At 36.5% G+C, this 16558-nt stretch overlaps 3 protein-coding genes across 3 annotated transcripts in view; 1 reads left to right on the top strand and 2 right to left on the bottom strand.

Annotated features, from left to right (window-relative positions):
* LOC145223949 (dnaJ homolog subfamily C member 17-like) overlaps positions 1–3174 on the bottom strand; it is a 40098-nt gene extending 36924 nt beyond the window's left edge. The window contains exons 1-9 of the mRNA XM_080090366.1: positions 3028–3174; positions 2699–2768; positions 2553–2611; positions 2409–2496; positions 2187–2269; positions 1790–1874; positions 1608–1732; positions 1371–1448; positions 1021–1185 (exon numbers count right to left, since the gene is read on the bottom strand). Of these exons, the coding sequence (XP_079946492.1) occupies positions 1021–1185; positions 1371–1448; positions 1608–1732; positions 1790–1874; positions 2187–2269; positions 2409–2496; positions 2553–2611; positions 2699–2768; positions 3028–3117 (843 nt within the window). The 5' untranslated portion in view covers positions 3118–3174. The remainder of the gene's footprint in view (positions 1–1020; positions 1186–1370; positions 1449–1607; positions 1733–1789; positions 1875–2186; positions 2270–2408; positions 2497–2552; positions 2612–2698; positions 2769–3027) is intronic.
* A 4424-nt stretch (positions 3175–7598) lies between these two features.
* LOC145202854 (uncharacterized) lies at positions 7599–11280 on the top strand. The gene is made up of 3 exons (XM_080075817.1): positions 7599–9173; positions 9502–9938; positions 10740–11280. The coding sequence occupies exons 1-3, from the start codon at positions 8969–8971 to the stop codon at positions 10848–10850; spliced, it is 753 nt and encodes a 250-aa protein (XP_079931943.1). The 5' UTR covers positions 7599–8968; the 3' UTR covers positions 10851–11280.
* Positions 11281–13230: 1950 nt separating this feature from the next.
* Positions 13231–15763, bottom strand: LOC145232940 (nucleic acid dioxygenase ALKBH1-like). Its single transcript, XM_080097602.1, has 4 exons — positions 15105–15763; positions 14375–14556; positions 13957–14083; positions 13231–13488 (listed from the first exon to the last, which is right to left on the bottom strand). Exons 1-4 carry the CDS (start codon positions 15508–15510, stop codon positions 13286–13288), a joined length of 918 nt encoding a protein of 305 aa, XP_079953728.1. The 5' UTR covers positions 15511–15763; the 3' UTR covers positions 13231–13285.
* Between the last annotated feature and the right edge of the window lie 795 nt (positions 15764–16558).

Genomic DNA, 16558 nt, shown 5'->3' with positions numbered 1-16558 from the left:
GCCACAGTGAAAAGGTCAAAAAAGATTTTTAATCCGAGCTTAGGGCTGGTTTGAGGTGTGTAAGTTTGTGTAAGCTTGCTGTTCCACGCAAGATTGCCATCTAACTTGCTTCGGGGGAAACCTTTTCTCGCTGGAGAATGTTTGACAAATATAAATTTCAAAATTGCCACGGTATATTTTTTTACTTATTTGGTCCGTTCGGCGTTACAAATCGGAAATTTTGCTGCATGAATTCGTGGCATGTAAATCTCTACTATGACGTGATAAAGAACATTTGTTACTGCATGTAAGAGCAAAAAATTCCGGTTAAATCAAGAGAAATGACATCTGGTCAAAAAAGTCACGGCACATACGCTACACTCATATATTTGCTGTGTTTGAAAAAAAATTCCTAGTCAAGCTGCGCACCAAAGCCGATATGAGTTGGAAGCTTTACACTGGAAGCCGCAAGTCTGAAAGCTTCGGAAGTCATGTTTTTGGCTTCGACCGCATTTTTGCCAACCAAATTCATGCAACAGCTTTGCATGCCTGACATGCAACAAGTTGTGGTAATTTTCCACCGTTTACGCATGACCGGTGATGCGGAACCCGATAACAAACGCCCGTGAGCGCGAAGACGCGATTTTATGCACGTAAAAGCGGGGGTAATCCATTCGCTTCAACGAAAGCACGATTTTAATATCAAATGTCAAACCATCATGCCATGATGGACTACAGCTTGTGCATAGAACTTGTTAATAAATCCACAAATAGAAAATCCATGGAAATATATGCCATAACAGCACAAAAATCCCACACGAAAAAAATAATAGTTTATAAAATACACAAAACATATATATGCATTGAGTACAAGTAACTGCTGCATTGCTAATATATCCCCTATTCACTTGTCAACTATGCACAAATCAACCTTAAGCATGCAAAAATGCTGCTCCCTGCCTCCACCTGGTGTCAAATTATCAATTACACGAGTCAAAACCCAAGGGATTTGCTGCATTCAAAAATGTGCACAAACCTCACCTCAACTTGTACAACAGGGTCTGACTCTTTGCCACCACCTTGTGTGCGACTGTTGGTGTCCTCATCACTGTTAGATGGCGCTGTTTCATCACCAAGGTCACCTGATAACCATGTGATCCGTAGAGGGTTACTTGTCAAGCCCAGTTCAGCTGAGAGAGCTAATTTCTGTTAAAAGTAACAAAATGTTTACATTACACTAAATGCAAGATGCTTTGTTTTATTAAACGTTTTGGCACATGATTTTCACCATCTCAGTAAATTGAAAAGAAAGCGTTTCAAATGTTTTATTTTAAAAAACATGTAACTTGGAAGTTGGTACAGCACATATATAATGGTCAAAAAATTCTTACTGCTGCTTTGGAGTTTTCCATTTCAATGATTGCTCCACCAGGTTTCTTTGATAAAATCAATGCTGTGACATCACAATACTATAACACAGAAAAAATAGCATTACATAAAATAAAACAAAATATTCTTAAAACTGGAAACAATTTCAATTTAAAAACTGCTGCTACAAAAAGTAAACAGATCTTAAGATCATAAATCTTTTTTTTGGAAAAAGAAGCGGTTTAGTTATTCAAACAAACCTTTGAAAACATTTTCATGAGTATGTCCCGTGAATACCCTCCATTTTCATCAGTGTCTTTCTTAGCTTTCCACTTTAACTTGAGCCTTGCAGCTTCACTTTTTCTCATTAGGTTTGCTTGGGCAGCTGAAACAGTTTGACAATAAACACACATAAAAAATGAGGAAAAATAAAAACAAATACCGAGCCGTTCTTTTTTTAATTGATCTCTCATTTTTATCTGCTCTTCTTCTAAAATTCTTGATCCTTCATCACGTAATCGCTCAATCTACATACAGTTTGTAAAAAATACGGTATAATTTAAATAGAACCAAAATGCAAACAGTTGCCTTTTTAATGCTAGGTTCAAATGTGTTAGCTGCTAACAGTGCACACTGTTTCAACTTTTTGGTCAGCGCAGCTTGTAACAAGATGTTGATTAAACAGGCTAGTACAGGCAGGCTACACTCTGGTACTGGCTTGTGGAACCAATGTCTTGTTACCAGCTGCACCAATGAGACCTTTTGAACAATGTGCACTGTCTGTAGTTGTATGGCATTGTATCAACACATTGCATTTATGTTGAGTTAAAATTGTTCACCTCCTGCTTTAAAGTGTTTTTTGCTTGTTTCTTATCCTGTTGTTTAGCTGCTGCTTCTGCAGCTTGTTCTCGCGCTTCGAGATCTTTACACAAAAGCAGAAATAAGAAAAAGTTTTGGTTCCAAACTTAAGCAAATTCACAAGCACAGACTTCATTAATGTAAAAAAAACTGATCCACTGTAAAAATATAAGATGTGTAAAAAATCTGTTTCACACAAATACCAAGTTTAACTTTTTTCCTCTTGACATCAAGTTTGTCTGTTCTTTCCTGGGCAGCTTTCTTTGCTTTCCTCACATGATCATAGGCAGCCTGGAAAAGTAAACTATGAGACTTTGATTTCTTTTTTTCACACAACAGGGACTTACCCTTGCACCAACGTCCGACAAAATTTTAAGAGCCTCCGAAAGTTGGTGAAACAAGGCAGCTAAAATGATAAAAAAAAACATCACAAATAATCTGTGCACAGCAAATTGGACAACAATAACATTTTTTAGTTTTTATTGGGATCAACCTGCTTTGGGATTGTCAGGATTTTTATCTGGATGACATTCCAGAGCTTTTTTTCTGTAAGCTTTTTTGACCTGAAATAAAAATGAAAAATGGTTTAGTTATGGCTGAGTTTTGCTTCCATAATTATCAAATATTGTTAAACTCTTCGTACTACTTTTTATTAAAAAGATTTGCCTATTCACATTTAATATACTTCAACCTCCACTAATTGTTTGTTTACATTTTATGTACTAATTGGTTATCAATTTCAAAACTCTGACAGTAAATCAATAATTATTTTATAATCAGTAAATTTTGTCAATTTTGTTTTAAGAAACTAAATCTATTTACCTGTTTTTGTGTTGCATCTTCGTTTATGTTTAAAAGTTTGTATAAATCAAGTTTCATCAAATCATCTTTCTTTTGATTGGTAGGTGGCATTTTGTACAATTTAACTTTAAACCAACCAACCTAAAATAGCTGCAGATTGAAAAGCAAAACATCATTTTTTCGGAACATAATAAATCAGTGAAAGCAAAATGTCTCAAATACTTTCTGCAGTTAAACCAGTGGTTCCCAACCTTTTTGTAGTCACGGACTCCTTTTATAAATTTTATAGGTCCGTGGACCACCAACGTAATTTAGTCTTGTTATGTTTTTTGTTTCCTTCATTATAGGTTATTACTTTCGCTTTTTTTAATCAAAATGTAATCAACCTTCATAGTGCTTAAATCTCAACTAAGTTCTGTACTAACTCAGTCAACTCAATTGAGAGAAATATTTTCTGGTGTACAAAACCTGAAACAAAGCACTATAAGCTTGATTGTTCTTGTGTGTTGTGATGTCACAATGGAGATAACAATCACAAAAAAGTTAATTTTCCTGACCCGAAGGTTTGATAAACAGTTTGCACTTGTATGCAGGATCATAAAAATGCTTCAAAAACTTACAAAAATTGTATTGTTGGTTAATGGTACTAAGAATGTTTGCCTCCATGGACCCCCTAAAACCATCACACGGACCCTTTGGGGGTCCGCGAACCCCAGGTTGGGAACCACCGAGTTAAACTGTTTTAATAGCAAAAATGTACAGTTTAAAAATCGAAAGTAGCTAACACATAATAGACCTTAGGTTTTTTTACAATTAAAGCTCCATATATAGAATAGATGTTACATATACAAGTGCAGTATGCTGACAGGCATTGGAGCAAAATTTAACAACGAAGTAAATGGTAAGTTTATGTACCAAATACAAAGCTTAGGTGCCAAAACTTCAATAGATCTATTTTATAAAGGAAATCAACGACCTTGCTAATCTTGCTAACATTGCTAAATTGAAGGTACAAAAAGCGGATCTTCGCAACGCAGTCTTAACGTTTCTTTCAGAGGCAAACTTATAGGGGAATCACCTTCATTGGCCATGCGTGACCAGTGATATAGAAATCAAACACATTGACAACGATCCGTACAACAATTTAAGTTATTTAAAATGGATAACAAATACAGACAACTTATTAACGACGAGCGAGCTAATGCTCTGTATAGTAGGCTACTCAATCACGTTTTTCGAAGTTGTTTTATCCATATTTGAAGTTAAACTTTTGATTGTGATAAGCTTAGAGTAGCCCACCTTTGCTGGATTTGTAACACAAATATAAAATTTGTTCAAGGTTGTTAAAAACTCGCGTTTATGGTTTGCAATTAACCCACTACCCATAAGGGCGCGGGAACCCAAAAAAATATATGAAACTACACATTTCGTAAATAATATGATTTGTTTTTTTCACAGACAAATATTTTCAAAACAATGCAAAACACGAGTAAAAATTAGTTTGTGTTAACAATTTTACCGACTAACTCTAAAATATCAGAAGGCACTTGTTTGTGAAATTCGGATGGAAATTGATTTAATGCTTTGTTTTTACAACAATACCAAGTGGTATTTCCCCCGAGGCGGTAAACGCAAGGTGGGAAGTACAAAGGTGACAAATGCGAGAAAGTTGTTGTGAACTAAATGATGGTATAACAACGCATGCCAAGTTTATTGTTGTTGTGATATTATAATAACAAAGTTGAGGTTAATTTCATATTTTTCTCAAATCAAAACAGTAAGGATCGAAACGTTCGAAAATAGGTTGCAAGAAAAGTAGTGTCGCCATTTGAATTTCGCTTCCAACATTCTCGAATACGTTTTCTGTTTGTGTGCAGCAGGCTATAAGACTTAATTAAATTGTTCGTTAATGTGTTTTGTGGGTCCACATTTTTTTCAGATAAAGATTTGTTTGAGTTTTTGGTGCAGTTTTGCCTCGTTTATTATTTTGCGTGAAATATATTTGTTGAATTGAGGACAGTCGTGCTTTCGTGTAGCAAAAACAGTGTAATTTGTCATTACAGTCTGCATGTGTAGGTGATAACTCGTTTACGCTGTATGAAAAGCAAACATGGATAAATAAGAGAAAATACGTACACCACTAAAACCGCAAAAAGGTTGACCAGAACAAGCTCTGTTTTTGATTGCTATTATCTAAGTTTTCTTATTCGTGATACAAAAAAGAGAAAACATTCAGTATAGTCAAGTGCAGTGGTTCTCAACTTATTTCAGTTCATGAATTACCACCCTCAATTGAAAGAATAGCGCGAACCATTGAATTTTTCAGTATAAACTAAGTAAGAATACACAACAATCGTTATGGATTCAATTTTTTTTCTACCAAATAGAATTTCGAGAGATGATAAAGGTTATTGACACCTAACGCATTGAATTACATGATTTCACTATTCTTTTCAGTTTTAAGTAAAAATATAGTGTAAGTCCTGTGGACAAACAAAAAAGTTTATCATCTATTACAAGTTAAGGACCGCTGGTCGCTTGTGAGTTTGGGCTCTTGGCAGCCAAAACAACTGAAAAACAAAGCCAAAAGGATCAAAACAGTGTACCTGGTATAAATTGCAACATAATATGCAAGATCTGTGGCAAGCAACTCTATCACGTGACCTCTAACGCTTGATCGGCTATGCGTATCCGTCCACAACACCTCGCTTCAGGTGATTTAACCTACAGATTGTTGAGGCCTTTGCAGCTTGTAACGTGAGAGTATCAGCTTAGTGCCAAACAAAAGCCAGCCAAGGTACGTTAGGGTAAAGATGAAAGAGGTGCGATTGTGTAGCAGATGAAAATAAATTCAAAACCTCGCCGCGAATTAAAAATAAACAGTACAGTTGTTTTTAGGTTGTCAGTTGTGACACTTAGAAAAGTTTTAAGGTACATGTTTTTGCACTATTGCACCCGTATTACTACAAAACAATTTCTTCGTTCGCGTTTAGTGCTACTGAAGGCAAGGTGTAGATCAGGGCTTCCCAAATTTGGGTCAAAAGCACTCTATTATATAGATTTTCTGATTTTCGTCGCGCAAATGTCTTAAGGCCTAATTTACGAATACTTTTTTTACCCAGCTGAATATTTTTAAATGTTTCGCACATCTGAAATTTCATTGCGGTATTTTTCACCAGATTAACCATTAAAAAGATAAACACACGCTTCGGACTTTAAGGGAAAGGAGATACCAAAGAACTATAGTCTTTCACAACCGAATTTTTAGTGGTGTATCAGTATTGAAATATACAGTTAATTTAGATTTTTTTTCTAGTTGACGCTGATGGTCCCTTATGACTGTAAACAGTTGCAGTGTTCAGGCCCGCTTTTCGTCAATCATCCATTCTCGTGTCACATATACCATACCTCTGTATGCAACACCGAAAATCTGAAGGGCTTAATACGGCTCTAATATCATAAAATGACGTAAGATTCCAGATAATAAATACTCCAAGGTAAGCGGCCAAATAAGGAACAGTTTAAATTACGTTTACAATTAAATCCTTGTTTCAAATACTTAATAGAATGTGTAGGAAAACACTTATTAAATTTTAAGCGGCTAAAAACTTTAAGCAGCCCTGGTCTGGGTAAAAACATGTTGCATTTGTAATTGAATTCAGTTAGATACATTTTTTGAAATACGTTTCTACTTCTTTGGTTTGTCGGAAAGTTCAGCAAAAACACCTGAATACGTATTTGTAGATGCGAGTGCTAAAATGCAAATTCGCCGTCGGAATAAATGAACAAAGCTAAAATTAGTCGTACTTTGCATTCAAGAATAATACTAAAGTAGTAGTTCATAAACTTGCGTGCATGCACATATACTATATTTTAGGTGGGGAGAAATATGTTAATATATGTGCCGATTTTATTTCTTTCCACTTCCGATAGTGTTTATTGTTTTACAAACATGTCTCGTTTTAGCGCCTATATGTTAACTTCGAGTTGATGACTTCCGATTTTCGCGCCCACCAGCTAATTGTGACGTAACAAACAACCTTTGGCACGTGACTATCTATGTAATGGCCAACAATGGGATTTGGAATGATGTTTTTGTTCCATTGTCTGTTTCAATTAACGTGAGGGTCTACAGGTGTGTATAGGTGCAAGGGAAAAAGTAGGGAATTATCTAAGCTTCGATGCGTGTCACAGATATAAAAAAAAGATAAAATCTGCTTTTTTTACTGAGTTCAGTTCTTTTTACTGCAAATCAAGAAAGCTTTAAGCTTAATATGTAAATTGACTTTTTGGTCACATATTTGACAGATTTTGATTATTTAAATAGATCAGAACCAACGTGTTTTAGGAACAAAACTAACAGTTTCTTTCTGTCTAAGTTTCTTTTTTGTAGTTTTCTTTTTTGTCTTAAGTAAGCAATTACTACGTCATGTTGTGACGTAGCGTTTAGTCATGCTTCTGAATTAGCAAGTTTGCGACAGATATTTTTGTCGATTTATTGCTGTGCAGTAAATCATCAGATCAAGTCTATACGCTGCAGAAATATTTGTACGTTTCAACTGACATGAAATCACGCTAGCTTGTAAATCTGTGTCATAATGATATAATAGCCTGTCGTAAGCGCTGAAAAAGTCCAGTGCATTAAAACAATGACTGGACACAAAGAGTAAAGAAGAAAAGCAAACGCAGTGAATGGGAGGTAACAAGAGGACATACAAGATTGGGTTGGACATTGTATTACGTAGTTATCAGAATTAGTTGTGTATTCTGGACTCGCACCAAACTGCGAATTGCCTTGTGATTTTTCCTAAGGCACGCGACCATACAGATGGCTCTGTGCATAGGGACTTATTGGAAGTTTACTGAGCAAATATAGCGAAGTTACCAAGCGTTGTTAAATAACAGGGTGCGCCTGCCTGGAAGCAATAGTTGCAATTTATAGAGTGTTGTTGCAGTGCAGATAAAATGCTGTTATACTTAGTCATGAAATCGCACAAATAGTTACAGAAGAAGATTACTGGTTTCATTAGGGTTTTGTTTTCTTTGCCTCGACGTAGGAAAGGTTGAATTGAAACACATATGTCGTTGTGACAAAGAAAAAAATTGCCAAGGTTTTGTAATTGGAATTTATGTAACTTTCTAGAAACGCCTTGATATGGGAAACAGGTCATTCTGTCTTAGTCTGAATGTTACTTGGAAAAAGTTTATGCCTAAATATCGACGACCTGTCATCTGCTACACTTGCCCCGTCCGGCACATGGCGATTCGAATTTAGGACAAATTATTCCCGCAGGGATGCGCAGGTCTAATTTATATTTCTATGTTGTCTTTCCTGGTAACTAGGTAAAAACGCTATACGGTTTGAAGGTTGCGGTTCAAATCGTAAATCATCGACTACGGAACCGCAGTTAAAGTATTTGACTTCAAACAATCACCTCACCAAGCGTGCACTTATGCTTGAATCAATAGCAAAACGAAATACCTATACGTGTTAAAATAACCAAGAGAGATTTAACAAGCCAAGTTGCGTCATGTGGACAGTAATTAGTAACATGGGAAAATATAATGAGTTCGCTATATTCGTGTGTCACCAGGGATTTCAACATAAATTGAAAAATGGGCTGTAAGCATGCCGTATGCTTCAAAAAAATCGAATTGCCAATTCCAATGAACAAAGTCTTTTGGTAAAATATTTTGTGAGTTTGAATCGGTATGAGGATAGCAATACCCATAAAATAGCAGTCATTAACAGAACTACATAAATATATTGAAGCAAATATTACATATTATTACCATAACCAAGCTTACGACAGGTTTTGCTTCAGTTTTTGATTTTCTTATACGTTATGGAGGTGTTGATAGTTTTTTAAAGTTTCCAGCTAAAGATGTGAAAACAAGGAGAAAGTTCGAACTCATCTAAAAATCTTCCTGTTTTAGATTTAATTATAATTTGTAAGTAATAATGAAGCAAAATCGTTACGACCCGTTGTGCCACAATGACGACGTTCCAATATTCCCGGAGGATGAATGTGACGTCACAACGGGGCATTGTGACGTCACTAGTGGAGATTGTGATTGCGACGCTTTGATTGGAGACAAGAAACATGGGGTCTGGTGCACGATTTTAACCAAACTACACTTGAAGAAAAAACACCATCATCACAATGGTTAGTGAATGAATTAGATTCTGTTTTATTTAGACGTTAACTTGTGTTATGTATTCGGAAGATTCAAATTGATTAAATCATTAAGTCATCCATCCTTATGAACTGAGATAAATTTATTTCACCTATGCGGGATCTTCAGTATCTTATTTAAATAGAATATTCATTACAGTTTTCATCCACCAAGCAATCAGCTGGGAGATTCTGATTTTAAGTTTAAATAGAATCAGTGATGGGATTCCAATTTTTTGTCAGTCGGTTCTATCACAAAAGTCATAACTTTTAGCCGGTAGTGAAACTGAAAAATCATTTTTTTACATAACACTTGCAGCAGACGACGAAAAGTTGAAGAGTCACAAGAAAAAGCGAAGAATCACTTTTGCCAGTATTCGACTAAAACTAAAAAAGCAAAAATACAAACAAACAATCGATGACATCACAAACACTGATTATGACGCCGATAAAGACGTTCTTGTTTCGTTGGATAAGAACTCATCGTCGATACCGGGCGAAAGTGTATCGTATCGCGGTCGCAGGGTCGATATCGCGATACTTCCAAATCGATACGATCTCCTAGAAGAAGTTGATTTTGACCTTGAATCGACGATGAATGATTCCGGAATCCACGACAATTCCGTCTGCTCATCCGACGAAGATGACGTAAGCAGCAATGACGTAATGATCGTGGATGGGGAAAACGCCAAATCTACGATGAGCGCATATCTACGTAAGCAATGGAACGGACAAAGAGCGAAACGAACAAGAAGAGTAAGTGACATAGAAATCATAATATTGACGTCATAAATGTTATCCTATAGTTTTGGATTATGTTGTAAAAAAGGCATTGGTTTTATGCCTAACGTTTTATGCCTACGAATTTGTCCATTGCTGGTTGACAAAGATAGACAAGAAACCTTGCAATTTGCCACAAAGAATTGGAATGTTCGTAAGAAATAGCTGCGTATCGACCCAGCAACCAGAGTCGCAATTAGGAGGGGCATAATACAATAGCTCGAGTTTCTAGGTCGTACAAAGGTCGCTTGGTTGATGGTTAACTTACGACGATGGTATGCATCTGTTTTACAATTACGTAACCTGTGAATAAGTTGAACTCTCACGTGAAGGGCTAAAACTGAAAAATGACCAACTAAAATACACAAGTCACAATTGTGAGCTTAAGTGCTATTCACGTGCACGACTTTGTTGACAGTTAAAAATACCAACAGAAATTAATGATGGTTCTTTCAGATTATTTCCAACTTTTGTTGTAATGGGTATTGGGGAAAAAATAAAATGACTTTAGACAAGCAGTATTTAAATTTGTTGTGGTTTACTGCTTATGACGGTTAGGAAAAGCTCTTTCTGCATACTGTTGAATTTCCTGGACAATTACATATATCAGACACAAAATTTATCAATGCTTTACTGGGTTATTTCCATAGCAACTGATCGTTGAAGGAAGCAAATAGCCTACTATTTCGTCACCATGACCTAATATTTTTAGGCATTAGCCACTTTTAAACCATAGTGATTTTTTTGTTAAAATTAAAAAACATCTTTTCATTTTAGAGTTTGCGCCGAGGAAGCAGCTACACCCTCAAATATCTTCAAACTGGATTGCAGACACAAAACCTCGTCCCCAACGTATCACAGATTGCGGTTGCTTTCCAGAAAAAATAACAACACGAATGGGCGCTACAGAGCAATTTCTAGAAAAAAAATTTGGGGGCTTATTCACACAAATTTGCGCTTTCGGCAAATGACCAAATCTTCTGGTTTTTGAATGTTCCTGTTACACATTGATTAAACAACGAAAACGCTTGCCATTAGATGTCTATTTGGAGATGAGTCTACACCGCAACGTGTAGGTGACCTGCGCAATATTCCACAACCTAATTTGTCATGCATGTTTAGCAATTATTTTTGCCCAAGTTTTTTTACCGACGCACTTTGACTTGTAAATCTTCGCTTGTGTGTGAAATTTAAGTTGGAAACTGCTGTGCGGTTTCTTTACAACTATTTACTGTTTTTGAGTTTTTATCGTTTTGTTTTTAAATTGAGTTTTATTGCAATCAAATTTATGACCAACACGATTTTGGATTTACATCTAGACGTGTCTTTTTTATAATAGATACACATAAAATAGCTTTTGACAGACTTGCAGCTTTCTCGAAAATATATTAAATTACGAAACCAGCAAACCAGTTTCCAGCAGACTGTGGGCAGCATGTTAAGAAAGCCGTATTTTGGAAACAATTTGTGTTCGTCGATTTCGATTTGGAAAAAATCGGTGCACGGTTAAAAGTTGTTTCGTTGTGTAAAAACACTTCGCGAGCAGGCTACTATTGGCTCAAAAACAACTATTCGCTACAACGCAATGTTTTTCTGAAGGATCCGCTTTCTGATATATATAATAAGTATACCTGATGGGGACGATTTCATTTACAATTTACTCACACTACTAGCGTATACTATACAGCTGGAAAAAAAATTACGCAGTATCGACTTTATACAATTGGCACCATCAGCCAAAAACAGTAGTGTAGTGTTAAATAAGCTGTCTCGGTACAAGCTATAAACCGAGTCACTACAATTGTTCGCTGATGAGTCTCAAGGTTGTAACCGCGTCACTACAAATTAGAAAGGTATACCACCGTCCTTAACCTCCCAAGCTCCTGAGCTTGTCAGGACCGGAGTCCTGGAAACTCCACACACGTGTCTTGCACTTCGGTTCGTTTGTTTATTACTTCTGAAAGGCACAAGAAGGAACAGGGACAGAAAGAGAGGCAAGAGAAAAGATCGAAATGAACGAGTGCGGTTTATATATACTCCGGATAAAGGCGTTAAATCGTACACATGTGCTCTTGCGATTGGCTCTTGCACAATTACCACATAAAGCATCGTCCAATCACAGCACGAGACAAAACATACGGTTAAAGCACATAAACACCAAATCACAAAGTTGCATCTGCATCCTAATTAACTGCGACAGGAAATATTACAAAGTCCGAACATGATTTGTCATTACAGTGGGATTTGGTTGCTATACATTTTAACTTCCTCGCAGCCTTTGAGCTGGCGAGTCAAAAACGAGCTATTTTGGTAAACAAATATTGCAAAGTTTGCACAAATTATGTCGCAACCGCTACAGTAGCCTACATTCAGTCATTAGCGAAGCCAGAGGAAAAAGGGCTATTTTACAAGCCCCACCGGTTCATAGGTCGATGTTTTAATCAACTTGCGTGAAGTTGCAATATTTTGAACCTTTATAAAATTGGCCCACTACAATAAAGCGTTGAAACAGGTTTGTCGCTCTGTGCTTAGAGCAGTGGTTCGCAACATATTGTTCGCCAGGGCGTTATAGGGGTGGAAGTGAGTAGCTTTTTGCTGCACTTAATTTCAGTTGGATCAAGAAATGCAACTCAACCGACCCACCTAATCTGTCCTGATTTTAGGCAAAACTCTTGGACATTGTTTTTGAGTTGCCTGTAGGCTTGCTGGAGGCCACGTCATATAGTTTACTTAAAGCAGTGTTTTTCAAGGTGGGGTCTCCAAGCACTTTTAAGAGGGTCCCAAAGACGCAACCCAACCACGGAAAGATTTTAAACAAACTTTCCTCGTGGCTTCTTTTTAGCACAGTACCTCACTCAACAGTTTGATTTAGAATGGTAATATTCATAATCAAGAAGGTTTATAATGATATGGATCATAATTTTAAAAGTTTTCTGTACAGCAAAAAGTCAAACAGCTATACAGTGACATTTGGTAGTAAATGTATGATAAACACATGATGGTAGTAAAACTTGTTGAATGTGTTGGTAAAGGGATCGCAATATGCTAGAAAACCTATTAAGGGGTCGCAGAGAAAAAAGTTGAAAACCACGTGAGTAAGGTTACGCCAAGCTCAAAACAAACAACTTCCAATAAACCGAATCTTCTTCCAATCCGGTTCGAGATTTACTGTACATCTTCTTGATTTGAGCTTTTTTATATTAAAGATTTGGACCGCTGATCGCTAGTTACTACAGGTCCCGTTCCACGTTATTAACATGTTACACAATCACAAATCGAAAATTTTATTTTCACCAAAAACACAAAACAGGACAATAGATCAACTATGACGTAAGAACTTGACGGATGTTCATATTTATTCGAGAATGGGCTAGAAACAATTCCTTTGGGTCGTGCCTGGGCTTTTCCACATCACATTCTAGAATTCGCGGGACAGCGTGATAAGACAATCGAGATTTTTCGCTCATAATTATGACGTCACCAGATCGAATCAGAATAGCTTGAGGTGTTTGTGCTTTGTTCAATCCTTGTTTGAAAAATGCAAAAACAGTGGGATTTAGTGAGACATTTGGTATTTAAATCAATAAACAAATAAAGTTGGCTTTGTTGCATTGCATTTGGTCTTACAGATAATTATTTGACCGAAAAAAATGCATTGATTTTGCCTGCTTGTACTTTTTATTTTTATCGTCTGTGGGCGGGCAACGCCTAAATGCATTATGCTCACAATGAGTCCGCCGTCGAGCTGCATGTTTAATTGCAAGCCTGTTAAATCATTTTGATTTGATTCTCGACTTGGTGACTTTAATTTAGTTCAACCCATCAGAAACCACTGGGTTGGAGCAATGTTGAAGGAAACACAAGTGACCAAGATAGTGGACAGAACAAAGTAAGACTGGCTATGCCTTTAAGACTCCTACCATGTTAACAAAGTATAAGCAAACCCAGAGGGTGGATTTATGTCAAAAAATCCTCAAATAAATTTTATACATACCACCAATTAAAAAAATTGCCGGTAAACCAAAGCTAATAGAAATCAAAGGTGCCTTCAGATTCTTTTCTGAGTGGTCAGTGTGAGGTGAGAGCGTTGAACCAACATGGTAGTAATTTATGATGGCTGCCTAAAAAACATGGAACAGATCGTTAATCACAGTTAGGAAATAAGTCTTTCAGTAAAGTAACCGTAAAACATATAAGACACACTAAAAAATCAGAGCTGTTATTTAAACCTACACATTACAACAAAACATGAGGGCAGAAATAGCTATTTTGTTGCATCTAGTAGTTATTTTTCCATTACATTTTAAAATTGTTTTTACTTTTCCTTATTACAAAAAAAAACTTTTTCCCATAACAATTTTGTCATAGCATTAGAGAAAAAATATCAAAATGGATATACTAAACCTATTTACCTCCGCATTGTACTTAGGTTCTCCAACTGCTGTAGCAAAAACATTGGCAAGTTGATTGAGCTCCGGTGGAAAGAGTGACACATTATCATCAGAATAAACCTTTGTGTCCCAATTGTGGTGATAACCCAATGTAACCCATCGCAATTTCCATATTGGTGATGATTTCAAAACTTGTAACTGACCTGCCAAAAAAAAAAAACATTTGAGAAATTTGAATTTAATCAAGCTATTCTTCCAGCACCAAAAAAGGAGGATAGCATGTAAACTACACAAAATTCTGGCCCTTTTTATTGAAATTAAATGGCCAATGTATCAGGTAGAGCTACTAACACTGAGCTTGGGCTGGCCCCCGGCCTAAGAATTTCTGGTAGGTGGCGCAACAGAGCATAGGCGTTTATGGTGCTGTTACAGCAATTTGGGTTTATGGTAAGAATAATTGCTGAGTCAGCACCATAAACGCCTATGCTCTTTTGCGCCACCTACCAGAAGTTCTTAGGCCGGGGGCCAGCCCAAGCTCAGTGTTAGTAGCTCTACCAATGTTTCAAGGCCTTTTATATGACAGTCAAAACTTTCAGAAAATATGCTACCATGCAGGCCATACACAACAAAAAACTCAAATTAATGAGGTGAAAGTTCATGGACCATGGTACAGCAGCATAACAAACTGTCCTGACTGAACAGGATTCGCTAAAGTTATGTTTAGATCAGTGAAAAAAATACCCCAACTGACCTTTGTTGTTTCCTAGTTTTGATGAAGCAAACCCATTTACTGATTTGCACCAATTCTTCCAAACATCATTTGAGTGTGTAACATCACCAATATTTGTTTTTGATGGTTGCAATGGGTACATTTCTAAACATCTTTTGCTCCACAATTGCTGTCCCTCCTCAGTGAAAGGATTGCATATAAACGACAACCCAGGAATTGAATCTGGCTGCAAAACTGTCAGACTTTTGGAAAATCGTAAACCCATATCATTACAGAAGCCTTCAATTGGCACCTTGTTGATTGTCATATTGTTTCTCTGAGTTTGAAAGTCAATAACATCCCTGTAACATGGTGCTTGCGCTTTTTGCTTGAAATATTTAAACACAGTTTTAAAATTGTCTACATCCCCGGAATTGGCCGTTTCCATAATTTAAGTACACTTTAAAATTAGTTTTTGCATAAAATTTGGTCTCTATTGTTTCCACATGTAGTTTTATTCAGGACCTCCTCTTTGAATGTATTCCAGTTCATACAAGTCCACAGGTCTTCTTCGAAATCGGTCTGGAATGACACGAAAAACTTCGATGGTATCAGAACCAGTGGTGGAAACGCCCTCAAACTTTTTAACAACTGGTTGAGCAATGCCTTCGGGAATCTTAGGTGTCCACTTAGCTCTTGTGGGAAATTTAATAAGAGGAATATGGGCTTTAACAGCTTGCACAATACGACTCATTTTATCTGGTGCATTTGGCTACAAAAAAAACAGATACATTTTTGTGTTAGTCTGTTAAATAATGTATAAAAATGTGCAAACTGGCTGCTTTGGTCTTGCTGCATGGATCATAAACAAAAATATCACTACCTACCTAATTGTTTATGAAACCGTGAAAGTAGTACAGTCTCTATGTCTATGTAATGCACAAGGGTTATGGTCTTTGGAAATCAATATTTATAACTTTTACTCTGCATGCAATTTTATTTACTTTACTACTAGTCGACTACTAAGTCGTTTCTTAGACATAATTATTTTTATGACCACATCTCGTATCTACGTCTGAACATAGACCAATGACCTTTACTTATAATTGATATAGATCAATGAATGACCTTTACCTTTGTTGCCAGGTAATGCTGACTAAGTTCGGGCAGTATTTGATTAAAAATCCGGCTATTTAGAAAATAATTACGAATAGTTTACAATTGCAATTGTATGAAAAGTAGAAGGTACTACACTATTATATCAATTGTTGTGCGGTTACGTTTGCAACCTTTCCTCCATTGAAGATGCTGATCGGTCACGGTTGAATGCACATGCTAAAATGATGGATAAAATGTGGCTCCCCGTCTCTTTTCTTCTTTTTTTATTATTATTTTTTCACGGGGTTCGAACCCAGGACACTCCCGGGGACGAATCCCGATCAAGTTTTTTATGTCTGTATTATTTTTCTGCCTTTACGCTGGTTTGTTTCAATCGT

This window comes from Phallusia mammillata, chromosome 1, assembly GCF_965637545.1.
Source record: "Phallusia mammillata chromosome 1, kaPhaMamm4.hap1.1, whole genome shotgun sequence".
NCBI classification, from domain to species: Eukaryota; Metazoa; Chordata; class Ascidiacea; order Phlebobranchia; family Ascidiidae; genus Phallusia; species Phallusia mammillata.
The sequence above is the reverse complement of the archived record's forward strand: the minus strand, read 5'-3'. Positions and strand labels throughout refer to the sequence as shown.

Coding starts and splice junctions, on each gene's coding strand:
- LOC145202854 (XM_080075817.1), top strand. CDS start 8,969: ATGAAGCAAAATCGTTACGACCCGTTGTGCCACAATGACGACGTTCCA. Junction 9,174..9,501: donor AAAACACCATCATCACAATG/GTTAGTGAATGA, acceptor TAACACTTGCAG/CAGACGACGAAAAGTTGAAG. Junction 9,939..10,739: donor GAGCGAAACGAACAAGAAGA/GTAAGTGACATA, acceptor TTTTCATTTTAG/AGTTTGCGCCGAGGAAGCAG.
- LOC145232940 (XM_080097602.1), bottom strand. CDS start 15,510: ATGGAAACGGCCAATTCCGGGGATGTAGACAATTTTAAAACTGTGTTT. Junction 14,084..14,374: donor AACCTAAGTACAATGCGGAG/GTAAATAGGTTT, acceptor CATGTTTTTTAG/GCAGCCATCATAAATTACTA. Junction 13,489..13,956: donor GGCAATTTTTTTAATTGGTG/GTATGTATAAAA, acceptor TTTTCAAACAAG/GATTGAACAAAGCACAAACA.